The sequence below is a fragment of the Delphinus delphis genome, chromosome 7 (assembly GCF_949987515.2).
Source record: "Delphinus delphis chromosome 7, mDelDel1.2, whole genome shotgun sequence".
Taxonomy (NCBI): domain Eukaryota; kingdom Metazoa; phylum Chordata; class Mammalia; order Artiodactyla; family Delphinidae; genus Delphinus; species Delphinus delphis.
This window is the reverse complement of record NC_082689.1, coordinates 18,837,316-18,857,879: the sequence shown is the minus strand read 5'-3', so window position 1 is coordinate 18,857,879 and position 20,564 is coordinate 18,837,316. Positions and strand designations below refer to the sequence as shown.

The 20,564-nt window shown below is 54.0% G+C and overlaps 1 protein-coding gene across 1 annotated transcript in view; it reads right to left on the bottom strand.

Moving 5' to 3' along the window:
- Positions 1 to 20,564, bottom strand: part of CFAP65 (cilia and flagella associated protein 65) — a 43,639-nt gene that overhangs the window by 2,719 nt on the left and 20,356 nt on the right. The window contains exons 13-30 of the mRNA XM_069540878.1: positions 18,643 to 18,780; positions 16,983 to 17,228; positions 16,186 to 16,410; positions 15,135 to 15,293; positions 14,800 to 14,950; positions 14,219 to 14,347; positions 12,921 to 13,134; positions 12,482 to 12,610; positions 8,404 to 8,580; positions 8,047 to 8,113; positions 7,789 to 7,899; positions 5,189 to 5,380; positions 4,923 to 5,081; positions 3,629 to 3,772; positions 3,329 to 3,442; positions 3,029 to 3,136; positions 883 to 927; positions 443 to 645 (exon numbers count right to left, since the gene is read on the bottom strand). Of these exons, the coding sequence (XP_069396979.1) occupies positions 443 to 645; positions 883 to 927; positions 3,029 to 3,136; positions 3,329 to 3,442; positions 3,629 to 3,772; positions 4,923 to 5,081; positions 5,189 to 5,380; positions 7,789 to 7,899; positions 8,047 to 8,113; positions 8,404 to 8,580; positions 12,482 to 12,610; positions 12,921 to 13,134; positions 14,219 to 14,347; positions 14,800 to 14,950; positions 15,135 to 15,293; positions 16,186 to 16,410; positions 16,983 to 17,228; positions 18,643 to 18,780 (2,711 nt within the window). The remainder of the gene's footprint in view (positions 1 to 442; positions 646 to 882; positions 928 to 3,028; positions 3,137 to 3,328; positions 3,443 to 3,628; positions 3,773 to 4,922; positions 5,082 to 5,188; positions 5,381 to 7,788; positions 7,900 to 8,046; positions 8,114 to 8,403; positions 8,581 to 12,481; positions 12,611 to 12,920; positions 13,135 to 14,218; positions 14,348 to 14,799; positions 14,951 to 15,134; positions 15,294 to 16,185; positions 16,411 to 16,982; positions 17,229 to 18,642; positions 18,781 to 20,564) is intronic.

The window sequence follows — 20,564 nt, the reverse complement described above, 5'->3', positions numbered from 1 at the left end:
GTGGCATTCTGAGTGGCCTGGGCAAGCCACCACGCTGGGGTTGGGGGCATGAGCAGTGATGGTGGCTGCCCAGTCATGAGGACATAGGTGAGTTTGGGGCAGCCCCCAGCCTTAACCCAACATAGTGCTGCTGCATTTGGGGAACCAAGCCCGACTCTCAGAGTCAGCACAGGACCTGGAGAGGCTCCAAGTTGGAAAGGGAAGGAAGGAGGGGAGGCAGGGAGGCCTAAGTGGGTTCCCCAGGGGCTCTGGCTCTTTGCCCCCTCCTCATAAGGGCCTAACAGTAATGGGGGCATTCTGGGCCCAGCAGTGCCCCAGAAGTCCCAGTGATACTGCATGTGCTTCAAGCCCTCAGCAAGGGTTAGGTCTGGGCAGTCCTGTTCTAGAGCGGGAGGGTGGCAGAGAGCAGAGCAAGCAGACCCCTCCCTCCCTGAGAGTTCACCGGTGCAAGAAGTGGCGGGGAAAGTCAGAGAAGAAGTTGGCCAGGAAGTAGTCGGTGGCATGGGCGCGGGCAGTGAGGCCTAAGCTGAGCGTCCCTGGCGAGGGCGGCTGGGGGCATGGCCAGCGTGTCTCCTCCTTTGCGATCTTAAGGCTCCAGCTGGTTGGGCAGTTGAGACACCATTGGTTCTTGATGGGGGGCAGCGTCTTTGGGAAAGGGGAGGCATGGATGACAGGGGCTTAGGGACTGCACTCCCATCACTGATGGGTCCCTAGCCCCCCAACCAGGTCTTTTGTGACACCCCTGGCATTTCATCCGCACCCATTGGCACTTTCATCCCTCCCTTCCAGGAGACTAGACCAGAGGTTGGACATCTCTCTGGAGAGGAAGCAAGGATCCTCTCAAGTTATCCCAAGGAGACAGGCCTGGGCTTACGTCCTCACCCTGTACTTGCTCACAGGTTCACAAGCTGTACAACACGCCCTTCTCTGTGGAAGCAAAGAGACCCCCTGCTTAGGACGCAAGAGGCCTAGAGGGACTCCCCTCTTCCTCCCCTTCCTGCTGACCCACGTAGGGCCTGAAATCACTGTCAGCACCTGCTGCCCCCTTGGTTCTGCCCAACTCCCAGCCACACCCTCTTCCAGAACCTTCCCTAGGGAAGTGCTGCCTGCGGACTTGGAAAATCTGGTTACCTAACTAAAGGAAAGAAATGGAGATGTCACCAAACAATGCAGGCTGCCCCAAGGGTACTTGTCTGGTGCCCTGGAGCTTAGTGGTTTGGCTTGATAAGGAAACAGCCTTCCTTATTAAGCCTTAATTCAGAAATCCCTTCTCCCATAGCCCTCAAGACATGATTTGCCTTCACAGTTGGGCCAGAGGTTCAGAGGGGAGTAGTGTCTCCCTGGGGGTTCAGTGTGGAGTACACAGGGGTGATCGAGGTGCAAGAATGCAACCGTGGGGACTTCCCTGCTGGCGCAGTGGTCAAGAATACACCTGCCAATACAAGGGTCACGGGTTTGAGCTCTGGTCGGGGAAGATGCCACGTGCCAGAGAGCAACTAAGCCCGTGCACCACAACTACTGAGCCTGTGCGCCACAGCTACTGAGGCCCGCGTGCCTAGAGCCCGTGCTCCGCAACAAGAGAAGCCACTGCAATAAGAAGCAACACAACGAAGAGTAGACCCTGCTCACTGCAACTAGAGAAAGCCCGTGTGTAGCAATGAAGACCCAATGCAGACAAAAAAAAAAAAAAAAAAAAAAAAGAATGCAACCGTGGGGAGGAGGATCCAAGGCGGATACTTCGTATCATTTATGATCAGTCTCCCCTGCATAAAGAGTAATAGCCCATGTTTAGTGAGTGCTTACTGGGTGCCAGGCACTGTTGTAGGCACTTTACATGCATTAACTCATTTAATCCTCGCAGCAGTGCCACAAAGCAGATAACAATTTATTCACATTTTAAAATATTTTGGGGCTTCCATGGTGGTGCAGTGGTTAAGAATCTGTCTGCCAATGAAGGGGACACGGGTTTGAGCCCTGGTCTGGGAAGGTCCCACATGCCACATAGCAACTAAGCCCGTGTGCCACAGCTACTGAGCTTGCGCTCTAGAGCCTGTGAACCACAACTACTGAGCCCGCGTGCCACAACTACTGAAGCCCTCGCGCCTAAAGCCGGTGCTCCGCAACAAGAGAAGACACCGCAATGGGAAGCCCACGCACCGCAATGAAGAGTAGCCCCCGCTCGCCGCAACTAGAGAAAGCCCGCACGCAGCAATGAAAACCCAATGCAGCCAAAAATAAATAAATAAAATAAATTTTAAAAAGAATAAAATAAAATATTTTAACAACTTTTCTTTTTAACCTTTTTTTTTTTTTTTTTTTGGCCATGCTGCACAGCTTGTGGGATCTCAGTTCCCTGACCAGGGATTCAACCCGGGTCATGGCAGTGGAAGCCCGGAATCCTAACCACTGGCCACCAGGGAACTCGCTTTTTAACCTTCTTAATATGGAAAATTTCAAAAGTATTCAAAATTGGAGAAAGTGCTACAAAGAATCTTCCATTACCCCCCACCCAGCTTGAACAATTAGAAGTTCATGGCCAATTTTGTCTCATCTATACCCCATCTCTGGATTATCTTGAAGCCAGTCTCAGATGTCATATTACCCCCCATTATACAGTTGAGGGAACTAAGAGGTTAAATAACTTGACTAAGATCACAGAGCTAGAAATCATCAAAGTCAGGAAACAAACCCGGGCAATTTGTTTCCAGAGCCTGTACCTGAAACCACTACGCCACACTCTCTTCCATCAGAAGGTGAGCTCTGCCTGGTTTCCCCTGGGTCCCCAGTGCCCAGCACTGGGTGGGTATTCATTAAATACAGGCTACAGGAAGCAGGGAATGGTCAGCCAGCTTTCAGTATCCAGAGAGTCTCTGGGGGATGTGCTATGCTTAGCCTAATGAAAGAAATCTAATCTCTTAAGTCAGGCTGACCAGTTTTTTAGGACCACCTCGGATCATCACCTCTGTCCCCTCTGGCAAGGCCAATCGGAAAGCTCTGTGGTGTTCAAAGCCCACCCTGCCCTCATCACCTTTGCTTTCCTATCTGTGATGGTGAACTCCACTTCCTGCCGCACCTTCTCATCCTCCCACTCCTGCAGTTCCTTACGGTACTGCGTCAGGAGTTTCCGCCGGTACACCTGTGGCTCAGGACAAGGAGAGAGAAGACCAAGGTCTGGAGGGCCTTGGCCTGGGCCAGTTCTGTGGGCCCCCCACTCTTCCAGAGGTTGGCCTTTGCCTCTCTCTGGGGGTCTGGGGATCTCACAGACCACCCCACACCTCAAGACTGGGAGCTGTGCACCATCCCAGCTTCTCGCTAAGGCTGATCCTACCTTGCATACCAGGTCCATGCTATAGAAGCTGGCATGCACTGAGGCCTTCAGGGTCACCACAAACGGGATCGTCTCTTCAGGAGCCACCTCTCCTCTCATAGGACTCACAGACACCTGTTTATTTTGGGAAGGAGTCTCTGGACCTTCACAGGGATTGTATGGGACAAGACGGGATAGGGGGTGGGATGGGGTGGGGTGGGATGGGGTGGGATGGGATGGAGTGGAACGGGGTGGGATGGGATGGGATGAGTCTAGAGCCCCTCTGGAGGTTCTCATTCTGCAAACACAGGGAACTCTCACCTCCCCAAAGTCTAGAGCCTTCCGCTGCCAGACAAAGACAATTGTCTCATCCTTGGAGATGTTGTTGAGGAACAGCAGGCGGCTGCACTTGCTCTGCACAGGAATGTTTCCCAGGGAGATATGTGATTGGGACAGGAAGACGTTCTGTTGGTGGAGACAACACAACAGCAACTTTGGGAGGTGAAGAAGTACTAAGCATAGCAACCACTACCAGTCACTGAGTGCTTTCAACAGGCCAGGTACCACTGTAGGCAACTGACATGCATTTGATCCTCACAGTGGCCCAATATATAGGCCACTACTATATATAGGTACTACTAATCATCTTCACTTTATAGATGTGCTGCTAAGGTTCAGAGAGCATAAATAATTTTCCAGAGGTCTCTCACAGGCACAGCTGGGATAAACCCTGACAGTCTCACTCTAAAGCCTATGATTTTGACCATTACAATAGGCTTGGAAGGGCTGAGAAATCAGAATTCGCTTAGAGAAGGCAGAAGTAGAGCCGACAAAATTCGTCTCTGAAGGATGGTTGTAAATTAGTAGGTGATCAGCTGTTGGCACCTTCACTGCGCACACAGCAGGCGCTGTGTTGTAGGGGTGTCTGGAAAGATTGAGGCCATGGAAGGGGCACTTTCTCTCTGTCTAGACCCTGAGGGCCTCCAGAGCTGAGACTTTGTCTGGCTCTTCTCTGTGACCCCACAGTACTCATCCTTCGGTAAGAGTCCAAAGAGGGTAGGAGTGGAAGAGTGGACAGGCAGATGCATTGGTGGATAGTAACTGGATGAGTGCACGGAGAGATACGTGGATGAATAAACAGGCATGTGGACCAGTGGGGAAATGGATGGATGCGTCATACCTCCCAACAGTGAGGAGTGTGTGAACTAAAGGTAGTATTACTGACCCTAGATATTTCAGCAAAATCCATCTACATCCAGGGGAGAGACTGTTCTATATGAAGATAATATCTCAGTGCCCTAGACCGGCAGAGCTTCTTTTTTCTCCTTTCAATACGTCCATCCCAATGCCCAGAGGCAAGGGCGGGTGGAGGGCCCTGCAGCAGGTGGAGTGCTGGAGCAGGAACACCTGTGGGCACTAGGTGGCAGGGTAAGCCTCTCATGGAGCTGGGGCTGCCTCCTAAACCTGGAGGAGGGCTGGGTCCAGGTTCACCTCTGTATCGCTCCCTTCTCAACTCCGTCTCTTCTTTCGCAGCCTCCCCACCCCTCCGCAGTGAACACCCTGGACCCTCAGTCTCCTCCTAGGCCTCAGGCCTTCCCAGATCCCTTCCCCCTACCTGTCCAGGAACCATCAGCCTCGAGTGGATGGAGCTGTTGTCCCATGAGGAGATGTTGTGGAATGGGGCTGTGTCGCCCATGATGTTAGGGTCATAGCCCACTCCCTGGAAGCGGATGATGGCTGAGTTCCATCCCAGGATGTATATGGGCACATCCACCTGGGAAGTTAGGAAGGTGGGGGAAGGCACTGGTCAGAGCAAGGCCCGCTGGGGAGGCCACCTCCAACCCCCGCCCCAAGCCCGTGTTAGCCCAGGCTGCTGCTCACCATGTAGGTCTTGGCCTCAATAGGTGAGAAGATCCAGAAGACGAGAGCAGTTGTACCTGGCTGGATCTCCCCTTTGGGGTTGAGGCAGCAGAAGATGGGGTGATCAAAATTTTTTTCCTGAACCTGCGACAGGATGCTGGTCTGGATCTCATATGTCACGGGCACCGAGCCACCATTATACAGCTCATAAATCTGCAGGGGGAAGGAACAGGGAAATCTCCACACCAGCTCTGGGCTGCAATGCAGAGAGCCTGGGATTCTGTGTCCACTGTAGGAGGGCAGGCTGATCCCTGTGACGTCACCCTTACAGTCCCAGAGCTCCCTTAAATACCTCTGATTTCCCGTATGGCTTGATCACCCAAGAAGTATATAACTGTATTTTCAACCTGTGACATTTTAGTATAATCTGTAATTCTTATTTTATTTGCTCTCAACTTACCTTATTTTATTTTATTTACCTCAACTCATTTTATTTACCTTACCTTATTTTATTTACCTCAACTTAAGGGGACACTAACGCTTGTGTCCCTAGTGTTGGAATTTAGGGGAATGTCCATGCGTCCACCATCCAGACCCTTCATCGTTTTCTAAGCTCTCATTCTAATTACCTGTGAGGCAGCCACTCCATGTCTGCCATTAGAGGTCGTTGTGCTTACAGGCAGATAAGGGAGCAGAAGGAAGATATGAGGTCCCCCAAGACTAACTCCACAGTTGGGGAATCACAGAACGGCCTGCCTGAAACCAGAGATCTTCTGGTCCAAGCCTCCATGTTAGAGATGAGAAAACGGAAGACAGTGAGAATAAAGAGTTTGTCTGGATTTAGGTCCAGCCCCTCATCTTTCTCAGCACCCACCCCTGAACGCGCTGATGCTCTTTCTCTAGCTTGGACCACCCTCTGAGCTTCAGCCCTGGTATCCAACTACCACTAAACAACTCCTCCTGGTTGTCTCATAGGCCTCTTAAATTCAGCCAAAACCCAACTCTTCACTCTAAAACCTATTCCTCCCCCCGGTGTATCTTGTTTCAGCAAATGGCACTACATACTTCCAGTGGCTCAAACTAGGAATCCAATACATTTTTCATCCATCCCTTTCTCTTACTTCCCAGATCCAATCCCCAGCAAGTCCCAGGGATTCTGTCTTCAAAATGTAAATTAAATCTGTTCACTTCTCTCTGTTTCCTCTGCCCTCTTGCAGGTCCAGGCCACCATCTGTCATCACCTTATGAACGAAAAAGGCAGCTTGGCGGCAGTTGTGGAGTTTGGCTGGAGGTACAACTGGGTCTTCTCCAGACCTGGGGGCCTTTTCCATTGTCTATGTTCAGGGCCATGGGGGAGTGGTCTGATCTCTCTGGAAAGCTTTCCAGGAGGCATGTGAGTCTTTGCCTTCTCTTTTGAGGGTCTGGGTTTCTGGGTGGGGCTTCTGGGAAGCCAGTGGCGTAAAGGGTGGTGTAAGGCAGTGGGCAGAGCTCGGGACTATGAGATCCCCTCTCAGGTCTAGGAAGCCCATTCCTGTGCCTCTCGGCTAAGGGGCTAGAGGCCCCTGCCCAGAAACACAAGGGCTTCTCAATTGTTAGAAATTTCAGAGTGATGAAGTGTTTGTGAAAATACTATATCCTCTCTTGGAGATTTCCAATGTACATTTTCAGAACAAAGGAAACTGATTCCCTCCAATTAATAAATAAAATTCTATAGCTTTGAGGATTTACATTCTAGCTTTTCATGCTCCGGACAGATGCCCTTTTTGGGGGCAGTGATTTTCAAACTGTGACTGAGACCCATTAGTAAGCAGGTCAGGAAACCAATTTATCAGGTCATGTCCAGCATTTAAAAAATGGAACAGGGCTTCCCTGGTGGTGCAGTGGTTAAGAACACACCTGCCAATGCAGGGGACACGGGTTCGAGCCCTGGTCCGGGAAGATCCCACGTGCCACGGAGCAACTAAGCCCGTGCGCCACAACTACGGAGCCTGCGCTCTGGAGCCCGTGAGCCACAACTAATGAGCCCGCACACCACAACTACTGAAGCCCGTGCGCCTAGAGACCGTGCTCCGCAACAAGAGAAGCCACCGCAATGAGAAGCCCGTGCACCGCAACGAAGAGCAGCCCCCGCTCGCCGCAACTAGAAGGAAGCCCGCGCGCAGCAACGAAGACCCAACACAGCCAAAAATAAAAATAAGTAAAATAAAATAAATAAAACATTTAAAAAAATGGAACAGAATAAAATAAAAAAGAAAACATCAGAGTACTTAGCATGTAGTGGTGACGTATTGATTTGTTTTGTTTCAGTTGTATGTATGTATTGGGTTTTCCAAAATATATTAGTGTGGCTCATGGTCAAAGAAGTTTGAAAAACCCTGTGTTAGAGGAAGGAACTCCCTGCTTTTGCATGGGAATGAGGCCTGGCAAAAGGTTTAGAACCAGTGCCAAGAAGCTGAAGCCTCTCGCCTTGGGTCTCTCCCAGTTGCCCAGTCTTGGGGTTCAACCTGTCACCCCACCTCTTAGAGTGAGGGCAAGGTCCTTGTCATCCTGTCAAGGGCTGATACAGATACACAGAGATCAATACTGAAGCCTCCTGGTGACCAGGACAATGTACCACTGACCTGCCTTGGGGGCAGTGTGTCGCCGATGGGGACGGGGATGAACTGATGGCTGGTGGAGGTGAAGTGCACGTACTTCTGCTCCAGCTTCACTGTCACACCTATGAAATTTAGCTGGAAATAGAAAGCCTGTGAGTAGCATCCTTCCCTGGGAGGAACTGAAGTACCCCGCAGAGAGATCTGGACCCCATCTCTCTGGGGAGCACGGCTCCCTGTGCCTCTCTCTTGGTTTTCCAGGACAGGACCAGGGCTGGGCCTCACCAGGATCTCCCGGCCGTGGGACACCTTGAAGAGCACCGGGAGGCGATCAGTGCCAATGAACAGGTGGCTGGAAGGGAGGAGAGAGTCTGGGATGAGTTACTGAGCCCTGGTACGAGTGGAAGAACAAGCGGTCATGGCACACCTATGGCTTTGGGGCAGCTACGTGGAAACCCTTGAGCTGGGATGGGGCAAGAGGAAAATTAAACTTCCCCTGCAGGTGGGAAGGTGGGGCCTTCTCAGGGTGGTGGCCACTCAGGATACCCTGGAGTCACACAGTGCAAGGCCAGCATCCTCCAGGAGTCGGGGGGAAGGGGGTCTCCAGGACTGGAAGTGCAGGGCGGGCGGTGGGGGCAGCACCTGTATCTGAACTCCACCATCTGCTCTTGCCCGGGACCCAGGCTCCCAGCCTTGGGGCTGACGGAGAATATGCAATTGTCCTGCACGCGTATTTGGTGCAGCTCAGTGCAGTCGAAGTCCACCTGCTCTGCCCACAGCTCCAGGTCGATCTGCTGGTCACTTGGGAAGAGGAAGGCCCTGGGAAAGGGGTGCAAAGCAGAAGGGGTGGAGCCTCTCAGTCAGAGCAGAGGCAGGAGCTCTGAGCCCCAGGCAGGACGGATGGAGGCCTTTTCTTCATCCCCCAGTAGGCAAGCTCTCCCATGCATGGCCGGGCAAATGCGGCAGTTGTGGATTCTCGTTTCATAATGGCCCCCAAACCCAGGAACAGAAGCAGGGTCCTGGTGACTAAATGCAAAGCGGAGATTGGGGCTCGCATTGTGGGTGCCAGGGGTCAGGGTGCTGCTTGTATATGTGGGCCACTTTGAGCTGGGCACTGACCCTGGAGGGGTTTGTGTGACAAGCTGTTAGGAAGGGCCATTTGAGCCACCTAGAAATGCCAGCAGCACCAACCAAGGGTCCCCAAGAGGGCTGGTAGTCTTGAATCCAAAGCAAGGCTGGGCATAGAATGAGTGCCCCTGTAATGCCTGGTGCTGTACTAAAGCAGATACTGCACTCTAAATGGTGACCAAATAAGTGACCAAGGGGTCCCAAGGTCACGATCTGAAAAGAAGATCCCTGCGCTCTCAGAGGGATGGCACGGAACTGTCCTCAAAACGGGCAGAGGTTATGAAGAGGCAACGGCCAGGAGGGGGAAGGAAAACAGCCAACACATCTGAAAAGGCTCAAGGGGAGTCGGGAGATGCAAATCAAAACTCCCTTGAATCAATCTTAAATATTTTCACATCTGAATCGTGACAAATAGTTACATCCAATGCTGGTAAGTTTAGAAACAATGACATCTTCGAACATAGGCAGGGAGAGAAGAAATTGCTACCACCTTCTGTTGTAGGAATTATGACAGCATCTTTTAGAATAAAAAGTGCATAGAATAAAAAATGCCCTTTGACTCAGAAATTCTATTCGGGGGAACGTAAGTATGCAGGCAGGCAGGCAGGCACGCACGCACACACACACACAGACACACGTACTCACACAAGGATGTTGATTACAACTTTGTTAGTGATGGCAACAAATATTAAAAAGCACCGGGAACAACTAATGTCATCTAATAAAGGAGTGGTTTTAAAACATAAGGGCCATTCATATTACAGAATACTATGCAACTGTTAAAAAGAATGAGTTAGATCTATACGTCTTGATCTTTATTGATCTATAGGGAATGTTATTGACATAATGCTGAGTGAAAAGGTTATTGCTATAACGCTGAGCAGAGAGTAATACGTGTAACATCATGCCATTATGGTAAAAGAAATGAAAGGGTAGCTGCGTCCCTGTGTCTGTGCCTTGTACCAGTGCTGAGAGTGGAAGCTCATGCCAAACCCTCCAGGGCAGACTAGAGAGGGAGCTGGGGTGTTTCTTACTTTTCTTCCATCACCCTTGTATTGTTTGACTTGCTACAGGCGAATAAACTGTTTGGTCATTTTATTTGCGGGATATTGATCAGCGGCAAAACTGGTGATCATGATACTTCGGGGATGTCTGGATGGTTTCCCTCTTGGCCCTCACCCAGTCTCCCTCCAAATGATTGCAGTCCCCTTTTTCCTGCCAGTCCTCTGGTGTGGGCCCCCATCTTGGGACTGTGGAAGCCTGCCAACCTGTCCCCCTGCCTCAAGCCACGAATCCTTCTCAGAAGGAGAAGGAGTCCAAGGCCCTGCCCGTCCCCCTATCAATGTTGCAGCCACTCTGTGGCCTCTTCTCTTACCCATGCCCGCGCTACACCCTCCATCTGGGAGGCTCTTCGCAGCCTCTCTTGCCTCCGCTCCCTGGGTTGCAGGTCTAGCTTGGCTGTAGCTTTCTCCAGGAAGCCTTTCTCATGTGCCCACCCCCACCTACCACTTCCAAAACAGAGGCAAGTGGCTGCACAAGCCTCTGTCACAGCACTTGTCACCCTGCACCGAAAGGCCGGTCCGCCCCACCTGGAGGGCAGGGCCTGGGCTCATCTGCATTGCTATTCTGAGCTCTGGGCCTGGAGCCTACACCTGGGAAGCCCCAGTCAACATTTAGCCAATGACTTAATGAATGAGTGAGGGAACAGATGATGTTAACCCGTATATCTGATGCCTGTGAGGGATCACCCCTTAAATGCACGGCAGCTTTTCTGTCCTGCCTGCTGCTGCCCGCAGGCCAAGTCCACACTCCCCATTTCTTACTGGTCTTGGCAGGAATAAAACCTTCAGTCTGTTCCTTACGAGTTTAGCAGAGACCCGGCTAGAATTTTCAAAAATAGCCTTCTAAGAAATTGAAAGGAAACACAACAACACAGAAAGCCTAGGAGAGTCAAGCCTTCCAAGGAAGGTTCCCTGCGTTTGGAATCCGGGAACGAGCACGGACTGCCTTCCTGAACCTCCAATGATGTCCCAATGGACGGCCCAGTTCGGTGGGCACTCTGCCCGGCTTTCCTCCCGCCCCAGTTTCCAACAACCTGGACCCTCTCCATAGAGAGTGTGAGCTGGCTTGCTCCTACACAAATACACACGCACGCACAGTCCACCAAAGTACCCTGCTCCACACCAGGACACAGGCCAGCGCCGCTTTTCCTGCCCCCACTCCTGAGCCCTGCAGGGGCCTGGCTCCCAGCCACTCAAACAACCCCGGGAATGGCAGATCCAGAGCTCCAGGCGGGCCCTGGGCCTCCCCCACCAGCCTGCCAAGCTTCCCAGTCACTCAGGGCCAGGAGCCCTGAGTTACGCACAGTCCCGGCCCTTCTCAGACAGAAGCCGCCTAATAAATCAGCTCCCCCGGCATCCTCCACCACCGGGAGGGGCAGGATGACCCGGAGAGTACAGGGTGGCCACTGCACCCCGGATGATGCAGCCCCCCACCAGCCTCACCCACGCGCACCCCATGCCTCGGCTCAGGCAGGAAGGTTCCTGAGATCACAGATGGCCACCCCCTGCATATGTTCACCCTTATCCACTCACTGCCATGCCCAGGCTGGGCCCCTGGCTCTCTCCCCCAAGCCTGACCCAGACGGGGACACTTCTTTCTCACCTCCATCTAGCCAAGCAAAGTTGGAGGTCATCAGAAGGAAGTTTACTAGGAAATCGAGGCGCGTGGCAGAGGAAGGGAGGGAAAAAAAGAAATGGCGATGGCATGGAAACAGGATGCTTACTGGGCACCAGCTTGGGGCCCCAGTGGGAGGAAAGCCAAGCACAGGAAGGGCCCAGCTTGGCGGGCTCAGGTCTCCAGGCCTGGGCCCCCTGTGATTGGGGAAGTGCAGCCTGCCCCATGGCCAGCCTCGACCCTTCCTGCAGCTCACTGGCTTTGCTTAGCCCTGTCATCTCCCTGACAACGGCGCTGTGGCAGCAGAGCACTGTCCTTCCCTGCCAGAGACCCTCAACTCGCCCCTGTGCAGGCCTGGCCCCCATTGGCCTGGGGCTCTGTCGGGGCTGCCCCAGCGCCTAGCACAATGCCTGGGACGCAGGAGCACCTCGCAGCTTCTTGCTGACTAACCAGTGTAGGCGGGGATTCTGGAGTTGGACAAATCTGGGCTTGAACTTGGCTCTGCCTCTAATGGCTGAATGCTCTTGGTTGAGTCCTTAGCCTCCCATCTGTGAAAGAGTCAGCAGAGGGGGATTTTTTTCACAGGGTCGGTGTGAGGCTTGGAGGAGAAGAGGCTCCTAAAGGCCAGCGGCTAGCATGCAGCAGATGCGTGACGGTTACTTCTCATTTCTTAAGCTCTGAAGATGAGCCTGCCAGTCTCCATAGGGTGATTCGACCATTTCTGAGCCTGTGGACCCGACTCAGCCAGTGACAGGTCTGGTGTCCTGCTGGGCAACCCTAGTCCCACCCTGGCCTCTACATCCTTCAGTGGGGGCGGGGGGCACACTTCACAGACACCAGGCATCCAGGGCTACCACCAGCAAGAGAAGGCCTCCAAGGCCCTGTCCCCCGGGCCCCCCGGGCCCCCACACTGTACCAGTCCAGGGGCACCACTCCACCGTTCTTCAGAGCCAGGAACACCACAGAGGGTGGGGCATCTATTGGTGCTGCCCCAAAATTGAAGTTGAGCTTCAGAGGGGTGAAGACAGAGGGGATCTGGCTGGTGCTGTGTGGAGCAGAGAAATGGTCTCAGAAACAGGGCTGCGGACAGGATGGGGCCCTTCCAGGGGTGGCTGGCTTGGCACCCATCTCCCCATAGGTGGGAATTGGAGAATCTGGGACTCAGGGGCAGGGGTGGGTCAGCACTTTAGACCTCAAGCCCATCCCTGCCTTCTCCATGCTCCTCCGGGGATGGGCAGGAATTGGGGAGGAGATAGGGACCCCCTTCTTGGACAGGGCCTGGGGCTGAGGGCATGGACGGAAAGCTCCAAGAACATCCCCAGACAGGCCCTGCCTCTCCCCCAGGCCCACCTCACCTGTGCCGGGTGGGCGCTTGGTAGGTGAGTTCCCAGGGGGTGGGGTCGCGCTCCAAGTAACTGTTGAGCAGGTCTAGGGAGAAGAGGCGCCACAGGTGCTTCCGGGTGATGCCCTCGGCGCTGCCCATGGAGCAGATATCCAGGATGGAGAGTAGGGGGTACACGGCCATCAGGGACACGCGACACAGCTCCTGCTTCTCCCCAACCTTGTTATCTGGGGGAAAGCGGTGCGAGAGAGAGGGGTGGGCTCACCTCCCAGCTCCCCTGGGGCGGGGCGTACAGGCTGAGGATGCAGGGGTCCCGGGAAACCTGTCCTAGGACCCTTGCCAGGAGCAGACTCTGGGATGCTTCCAACAATAGCCAAACTTTATCTGATACTTTCTATGGACCAGGCACTGTCCTAAGAGCTGTGCAAACACCACTGTGCACTGTTTTCAAACTATTGATTACACTTACTAATGGCTTTATTGAGATATAATCTATATGCCATAAAATTAACCCTTTTAACACATACAATTCAGTGATGTTTTTTGTATATTCAGAGTTGGGCAACCATCACCACAAATTTTAGAACGTTCTCAGTCTTTCCCAAAGAAACCCAGTACCAAGTAGCTGCCACTCTCCGTTCACCCCTGGCAACCACTAATCTACTTTCTGTCTCTGTAGATTTGCCTATTCTGGGTGTTTCACATAAATGGAATCATACAATGTGTAGCTTTTTGTGACTGGCTCCTTTCACTTGGCGTAATGTTTTCAAGGTTTGCCCGTGTGGTAACATGTACTTTATTTTTTTGCCTGTGCACCATTATTATCCCCATTTTAGAGATGTGGAAACTGAGGTATAGGGAGGTTAAACAAGTCGCTAAGATTACATGGCTAATAAGTGCTGAGGCCAGGATCCAATTCCAGGGAGTCCACACTCTTAGCCACTCTCCTGTGCTGGACTCTTATTAGGCAGCCCCGGGGCAGGATGGTAACAACCTCATTTTATGAAGGAGGAAACTGAGGCCCAGGGCAGCTGAGGATTTGCTTACGATCCCACAGTAAATCAGCACAGCGCCCAGCCCTTCACGTTGAGTCCTCCACAGCTCAGGCACACACAAACGGACACCCACACATACAGATGTGGTTGGTATGAGGCATATACACCAGACACCCAAAGGCACACCCTGGCACACTCACACCCACTCTGCCAGCTCTGTCTGAACCCTCGGCATCCTCCCACCCCAAGTCCTGCTCACACAGTCCTCCCCCTTTCCTCCCTGGTCCTGACTCTCCGTGCCAGATGGCCCAGGTACCTCTGTGGGAGAGGAGAGAGTAGTTGATGGTCCAGGAGTACTGGGAACGGTGTTTGGGACAGGCGGTCAGGCAGATGGTGTCCTGGGACCGGGGCGGCATGCTCCCCTCTGTGCGGTCCAGCTGCAGAGCTGTTTAGGAATGACCGGTTGGGGTCAAGGGCAGAGGAGGCCCTCAGTGCAACACAGGGAGGTCCAGCCTTTCCTCTTGCTCCACCCCAGATACTCTCCCCTGGACCAGCATTGCTCTGGTTAGAGAGCAGGCTCTGAGCCAGGAAATGGGGAGCAGAGTGCTTCCTCCAGATCAAGACAGTGTGAGGACGTGTCTTGGTGTCACTGGCATCTGCTAAGCACTTTGCGCCACCTAGCTGCCCGGTGAGGCAGGCTCCACCAGCAGCCCCATTTTACAGATGAGGGAATTGCTCAGGGAGGACAATCACCCGGCAACGCCACACATCTAGGAAGTGGAGCACCATGTTTTAAGCCCTGCTCTGCCTGCTCCCGAGCCATGGTCTGGTTAACCAGTCTTAACCAGCGCCCCTCATTGCCTGCCTCCCAGCCCAGTCCCGCCCAGGCCTGAGTACCGAGGGGGCCGTTGCCGACAGCCTCAGGGCTGCACTGCTCCAGGAACAGGCGGTAATAGAGGGTGCAGTTGCCGTCATTCAGGAGCACCAGCATCCTGGTCTGCTCGCTGTTCACCAGCACGTTCCCAAAGTCCAGCTCCTTTTCCTTTGCCTGAGGGCCAGAGTCAGCCAGGCCGGGGTGGGGGGCTCCCCCAGGTCCACGGCCCCGTCTTTCCCAACCCTGGCCTCAGAGAATCCCCAAGGAAGGGCAGGTTCAGGCACCCTGAGGCCTTCCCTCCCGCAGGTGCTCTGGTCCCCCGCCCCCTCCCCTCCCCTCCCAGGGTCCTCCCACTCACGGAGAGGCTGCTGCGGAGGCCCATGCCCACCAGCCGGAGCAGGTAGTGGGTGGTGGCGGAGGGCTTGGTGTTTGGGGGCAGGCCAGCTTCCCAGACCCACATCCCCTCTCGGAACAGGTACTTGCTCTCCTCCAGAGGGCTGAAGGTCCACGTCAGCGTCTGGGGTCACAAAGATTAGCCCTGCATGGGAGTCTCTGGGAACCCCTGCCCAGGCTCTTGGACGTCTAAGGTCCCGCTGCAGGATATCAGGCTATGGTGACCCATCCTGAGTGTCTCCCCGTGCCAGGCACTTACACACATCTTGTGCTATGTTATCTCCCTTAGCCCCTCGATCCCTTAGCCCCACGAGGTAAGCGGTATTCTTCTAGTGCCTCATTGTCTGATGAGAAACTGGAGACTCAGAGAACTGGGGTAACTTGCCCAAGGTCACACAGCTGATGAGGGCGCTTGGCAGGAGCTGGGGTGTGAACTCTTGAGGCGGACTCCCAAGTCTGTGTGGTCTCTCGCCTTGCAGGTTGCTACCCCCGGCTTCTAACAGACACCGTGTGTTGGTGGTTCTTGCCTCAAGTTGGGCCTCCCCAACTAAGAGGCCCTAGACCAGGGATGGGAGGCTGCTAGTTTGGGCCCCCCCCATGCCCCCCCCAGGGACCCGCCACTTTGACGTCCGCGAACCCTCTTCCTCACTCCTTAATGGTAGCCACCCACTTGTCTCCACACCGTCTTCCAGTGATCTCTCCACGGTGGGGACCAGGGATGGAGAATGGACTCGTTTCTGGGCACTGACATCAGAAACCCTGCTTCAAGTCCCAGCTTTGCACCTCCTAACTCACAGTCTCAGTAAATGGCTATTGTTCCCCTCTAAGTCTCAATTCTTCTTTGTAAAATGGGGGTGTGGTAACAATCATACCGACCCATAAGGCTGGAAGAAGTGACTGTGGATTGAATGGGAGGGTAAGCCTGCCCCCTGATAGGCATGAGTAAGAGACGCTGGTGCAGGTGAGGATGACGGGCCCCTTCCCTCTGGCCCGCGGCAGTGTGGCAGGGCACTCACCAGGCTCTCATTGGGCTGGATAATCCCCCTGGCGGGCTGCACGGCCAGCATCTTCCGGTGCTGCTGGGAGACCCTCCACTCAAACTCCAGAGGTAGACGCGACGGGTTTTGGAAGGTGAAGAGGCTGGTGGAGGAGCAGCCCACCCAGGTGGGCTTGAAGAAGACGCTTTTACAGACGTCCAGCTTCAGCTGCAGCGGCTCCTCCCGGCTCTGCATGCATACCTCCTGGGGCCAGTGAAGGGAGGACAGTGCCCTGACGTCACCCTGCAGCCCTGGCTCCCCCAAAAGTCACGGGCGGGCAGCTTTTCCCCCCTCGGAAAGGGCAGCAAAAGGCCCTCCCCCAGCCTGCGCACGGGCAGCCTCTGTCAAAGGCAGAGTATGTAGTGACTGACCCAGGAGATAAGGAAAAGAACTCAGGGACTGAAAGAGGATGTACAGACCATTTCATGGGCCAGACATGGGTCCAACACCCTGGACCCTTTCCCTGCCCTGGTCCCAAACACCTCTCTACCACCTGCAGATATGAGTCTTCGGGTTGCCCCCAGTCCTTCCTTGGGGACCTCTGTACCCCTTTTCTTGTCCCGACCCCATAAGGTGGACAGGCAAGGTCCTGAGGATAGCTGTTCCCAGATGTGGCCGAGGGGTCCTCTCCCTGCCGTGCCACTTCCTGGAGGAGGAACAGCCCCTGGGCCACTTTAGGGGAGCTTTAGGGGCCAGGCCCAGAATGTGGCTTTGAAAAGGGAAGTCCCAGACTATGGCCCCCTCCCGAGGACCCCGTCCTTACCCCTGCCTCCTACCTTGAGATACTGGGGGCAGAAATTGAACTGCAAGTAGAAAACATGCTGCTTCCAGGAGGTGCCCTTGGGGTAGGTAGAGATGAGGAAGATCTGGTGGGCCCCAGGGGGCACGAGGCCCGAGCTGGGCCGTAGGGAGACGTCCGAGCTGCTTCTGGGGGCCAGGTTGAAGGTCAGCAGCATGGAGCCTGTGTTGGTCAGGAGCAGGCTGCGGTAGGAGGGTTCACTGGGGGACACTGCCGGAAATAGCTGGGGTGCGAGAGAAGAGGGACCCACGCTCAGATCTACACGCCCTGCCCATCCCCACCTCACACACACACACTCAGGGAAGTCTGTGTGGGCTTGGGTGGCGCCATGTCTCAGGAGATCCAAGATGCCTCTACACAACCCAGTCAGTGCCCTGGGGGCGGGGAATGGAGGAACACAGCTTGGCACCAAAAAATGCTTCTGTCCTCCAGAGACCTCCAGGCAGAGAGATGGGGTGGCCACAGGAACAGGCTCCGGGAAACTCAGGCCCCTGAGACCCCCCACCCCAAGTTTCTTCCACCTTAGGGCGCCCTCAAATCATCCTTTGGAGAACCCAGTTTCCAGGATCTTGGTCCAGAAGCTCTAGGGGTAAGCAGCCCCTTCTAGAGGATTCTCATGCTGGTAGCTGAGGGGAACCCCACTCTGGGAAAGGGAAAGCCCCAGCAATCCCAGGTTCCAGACATTCCTTAAGCATTTAGGGTGTGGCCAGCACCAGGCAAAGAGCTGGGCCGGGTACCAAACACAAGGCTGGAATCGCTGCCCTGGGCGCCCCATGCAGCTGGGGCGATGAGCACCGTGCGTGAGGCAGTGGGGGTAGGGGGGCAACACGGGCCCAGAATCTGCTGGATTTTAGTAAAGGCCACAAACTGCTACGAGGAACTGGCCGAGGGAAAGGGGTGGGGGTCAGGGTCAGCGAGGGGGCCCCTGTGCCGTCAGGAGGGCTTTGGGAAGCCCTAACTAGTCGGGGGGCAAGACCACCCCAAGCACATTGTCCAAAAGTGGCACCTTTCTAGCAACATGAGGGGTGGGGGAAGTGCAGACGGATGAAAAGACTGATGATGGAAATGGAAGCTGGGAAGAGGCACCGAAGGAGAAACCAGGATTAGGACTTGGCCGCCTGGCTCTAGAATCTATGTTTCTCAGCCTTGTGGCATCCTGGGGCTCAGGTCAGACGGGGCCTCCAAGGGCCCTTCTGAGAGACCTGGGAATGATGACTCCCTGAGGATGGGGTTACACCGAGGGGCGGGCTCTGCGACCCCTCCAGAGCTGGATGATCCCCACGGGCAGGGGCTCATGACGTGGGTGGTCATATCCCTAGCAGGCACTCAGTAAACACAGCGAACGGAGGAGCTGGAGACTTTTAAACCTGAGTGAGAGGACCGGGGAGTATTTCAGATGGGGCAGGCCGGAGCCATAGGTCTAAGCCCCAGCCTCTTCCCGGTCCCAGTGCTGCAGTCCAGGAGAGAGTCCTTGATGGGCACAGAGCCCCAGGGGCTGGCAGTGGGGAGGTTGGGATGGCCAGGGAGGGTGCTCGACATGTTTCTGAGGCCATCAGAGACAGGAGAGGGATCTGCAGGCCACGGCAGAAGCCAGGCTCCCCTGTTCCACCTCTCACTGCTGCTGGGGCCACGCTCACCTTGGGGGCATCCAGGGTATACTGAGGGATGTGGTGCTCCAAGTCAGCACAATAACTGTGGCCTCGTGCCCGGAGCCTCAGGCACCAGGACGGGCACACAGTGCAGTCCTCTTCGATATTGTTGTAGCTCCGCAGGACCTGCAGGAGGGCCGGACCCATGGATAGGCTGAGTCCTGTGTCTGACCCTGTGGGGCACCCCCGCTTGCCTGCCCTGTACTGCAGGAGCCCTACATGGGGCCCAGCGGGAGGGGCCCTCGGGGAAGACAGCTCAGAGAACAGCAGTCATAGCAGCCCCTCCCGCTGTGCGCCAGGCCCTGCCCTGAGCACTCAGCAAACGTGCTCTTTGATCCCCCCAGTCAGACGAGGGTGGGGCTGGGATGTGAAAGCAGCATTCATCCTGCAGGAATGTGCCCAGAGAGCACTGGCCAACAGAAATATAATGCAAGCCACAAGTGTGAGCCGCAAAAGGCATTTTAAATGTTCTAGTCCCAGCAATCCCACTACTGGGCATATACCCTGAGAAAACCAGAATTCAAAAAGAGTCATGTACCACAATGTTCATTGCAGCTCTATTTACAACAGCCAGGACACGGAAGCAACCTAAGTGTCCATCAACAGATGATTGGATAAAGAAGATGTGTCACATATATGCAATGGAATATTACTCAGCCATAAAAGAAAACGAAATTGAGTTATTTGTAGTGAGGTGGATGGACCTAGAGTCTGTCATACAGAGTGAACTAAGTCAGAAAGAGAAGAACAAATACCGCATGCTAACACACATATATGGAATATTAAAAAAAAATGGTTCTGAAGAACCTAGGGGCAGGACAGGGATAAAGACGCAGATGTAGAGAACAGACTTGAGGACACGGGGAGGGGGAAGGGTAAGCTGGGACGAAGTGAGAGAGTGGCATGGACATATATACACACCAAACGTAAAATAGGTAGCTAGTGGGAAGCAGCCGCATAGCACAGGGAGATCAGCTCGGTGTTTTGTGACCACCTAGAGGGATGGGATAGGGAGGGTGGGAGGGAGAGGCAAGAGGGAGGAGATATGGGGATATATGTATACGTATAGCTGACTCACTTTGTTATACAGCAGAAACACACCATTGTAAAGCAATTATACTCCAATAAAGATGTTAAAAGATAAATAAATAAAAAGTAAATGTTCTAGTAGCCACATCAACAAGGTGAAACGCATAAAATTTATTCAACAATACATTTGATTTAACCCAGCTGATCCAAAATCTTTTCATTTCAACGTATAATCGATATATAAGTGATGCAGGAGGCATTTTGCATTCTTTTGTGCTAAGTCTTAGAAATCAGTGTGTCTCCTCCCTTTACAGCATATCTGTTTGGACCTGACACAGTACAAGTACTCAGCAGCCACATGTGGCTGGTGATTGGCATATCGGACAGCACAGGGTTACAGCCTGTAGCCTAAAAGTCTGACAGGCTCAGCAAAGCCAGGTGTCCACAGCCTTATTCCTACGAACTTCCGAGTCCCGCCACTGCCAAGATATTAGAACAGAGACAACTAAAGACTCAGCTTTGGAAAAACTTTTCAGAAGTTTGGATAGGTTCCCAAGTTCACAGATGAAAAGACCAGGGCTCAGAGGCATTAAGGACGTGCCCAAGGTCACAGAGCTGGTAAGGGACTCTGACCTTGACTGCACAGCTCTCCTCTTCCCTGAGCCCCAGCACCCAGCCACTGGGAGAGAACAGCAGGGTGGGTAGAGCAGAGAAAAGAGGGAAAGGGCAGGATGGACTGGAGATGAGGAGGGAACGACACGTCTGGGGCTAACAGACGTGGCTGGGACAGCCTGGTCAAGGGAAGTTGGACTAGAAGCCGCTCCCTACACGCACCTAATCACCAGGTGCCCCTGACTCCGCCCCCCAGGCCCTAGTTCCTG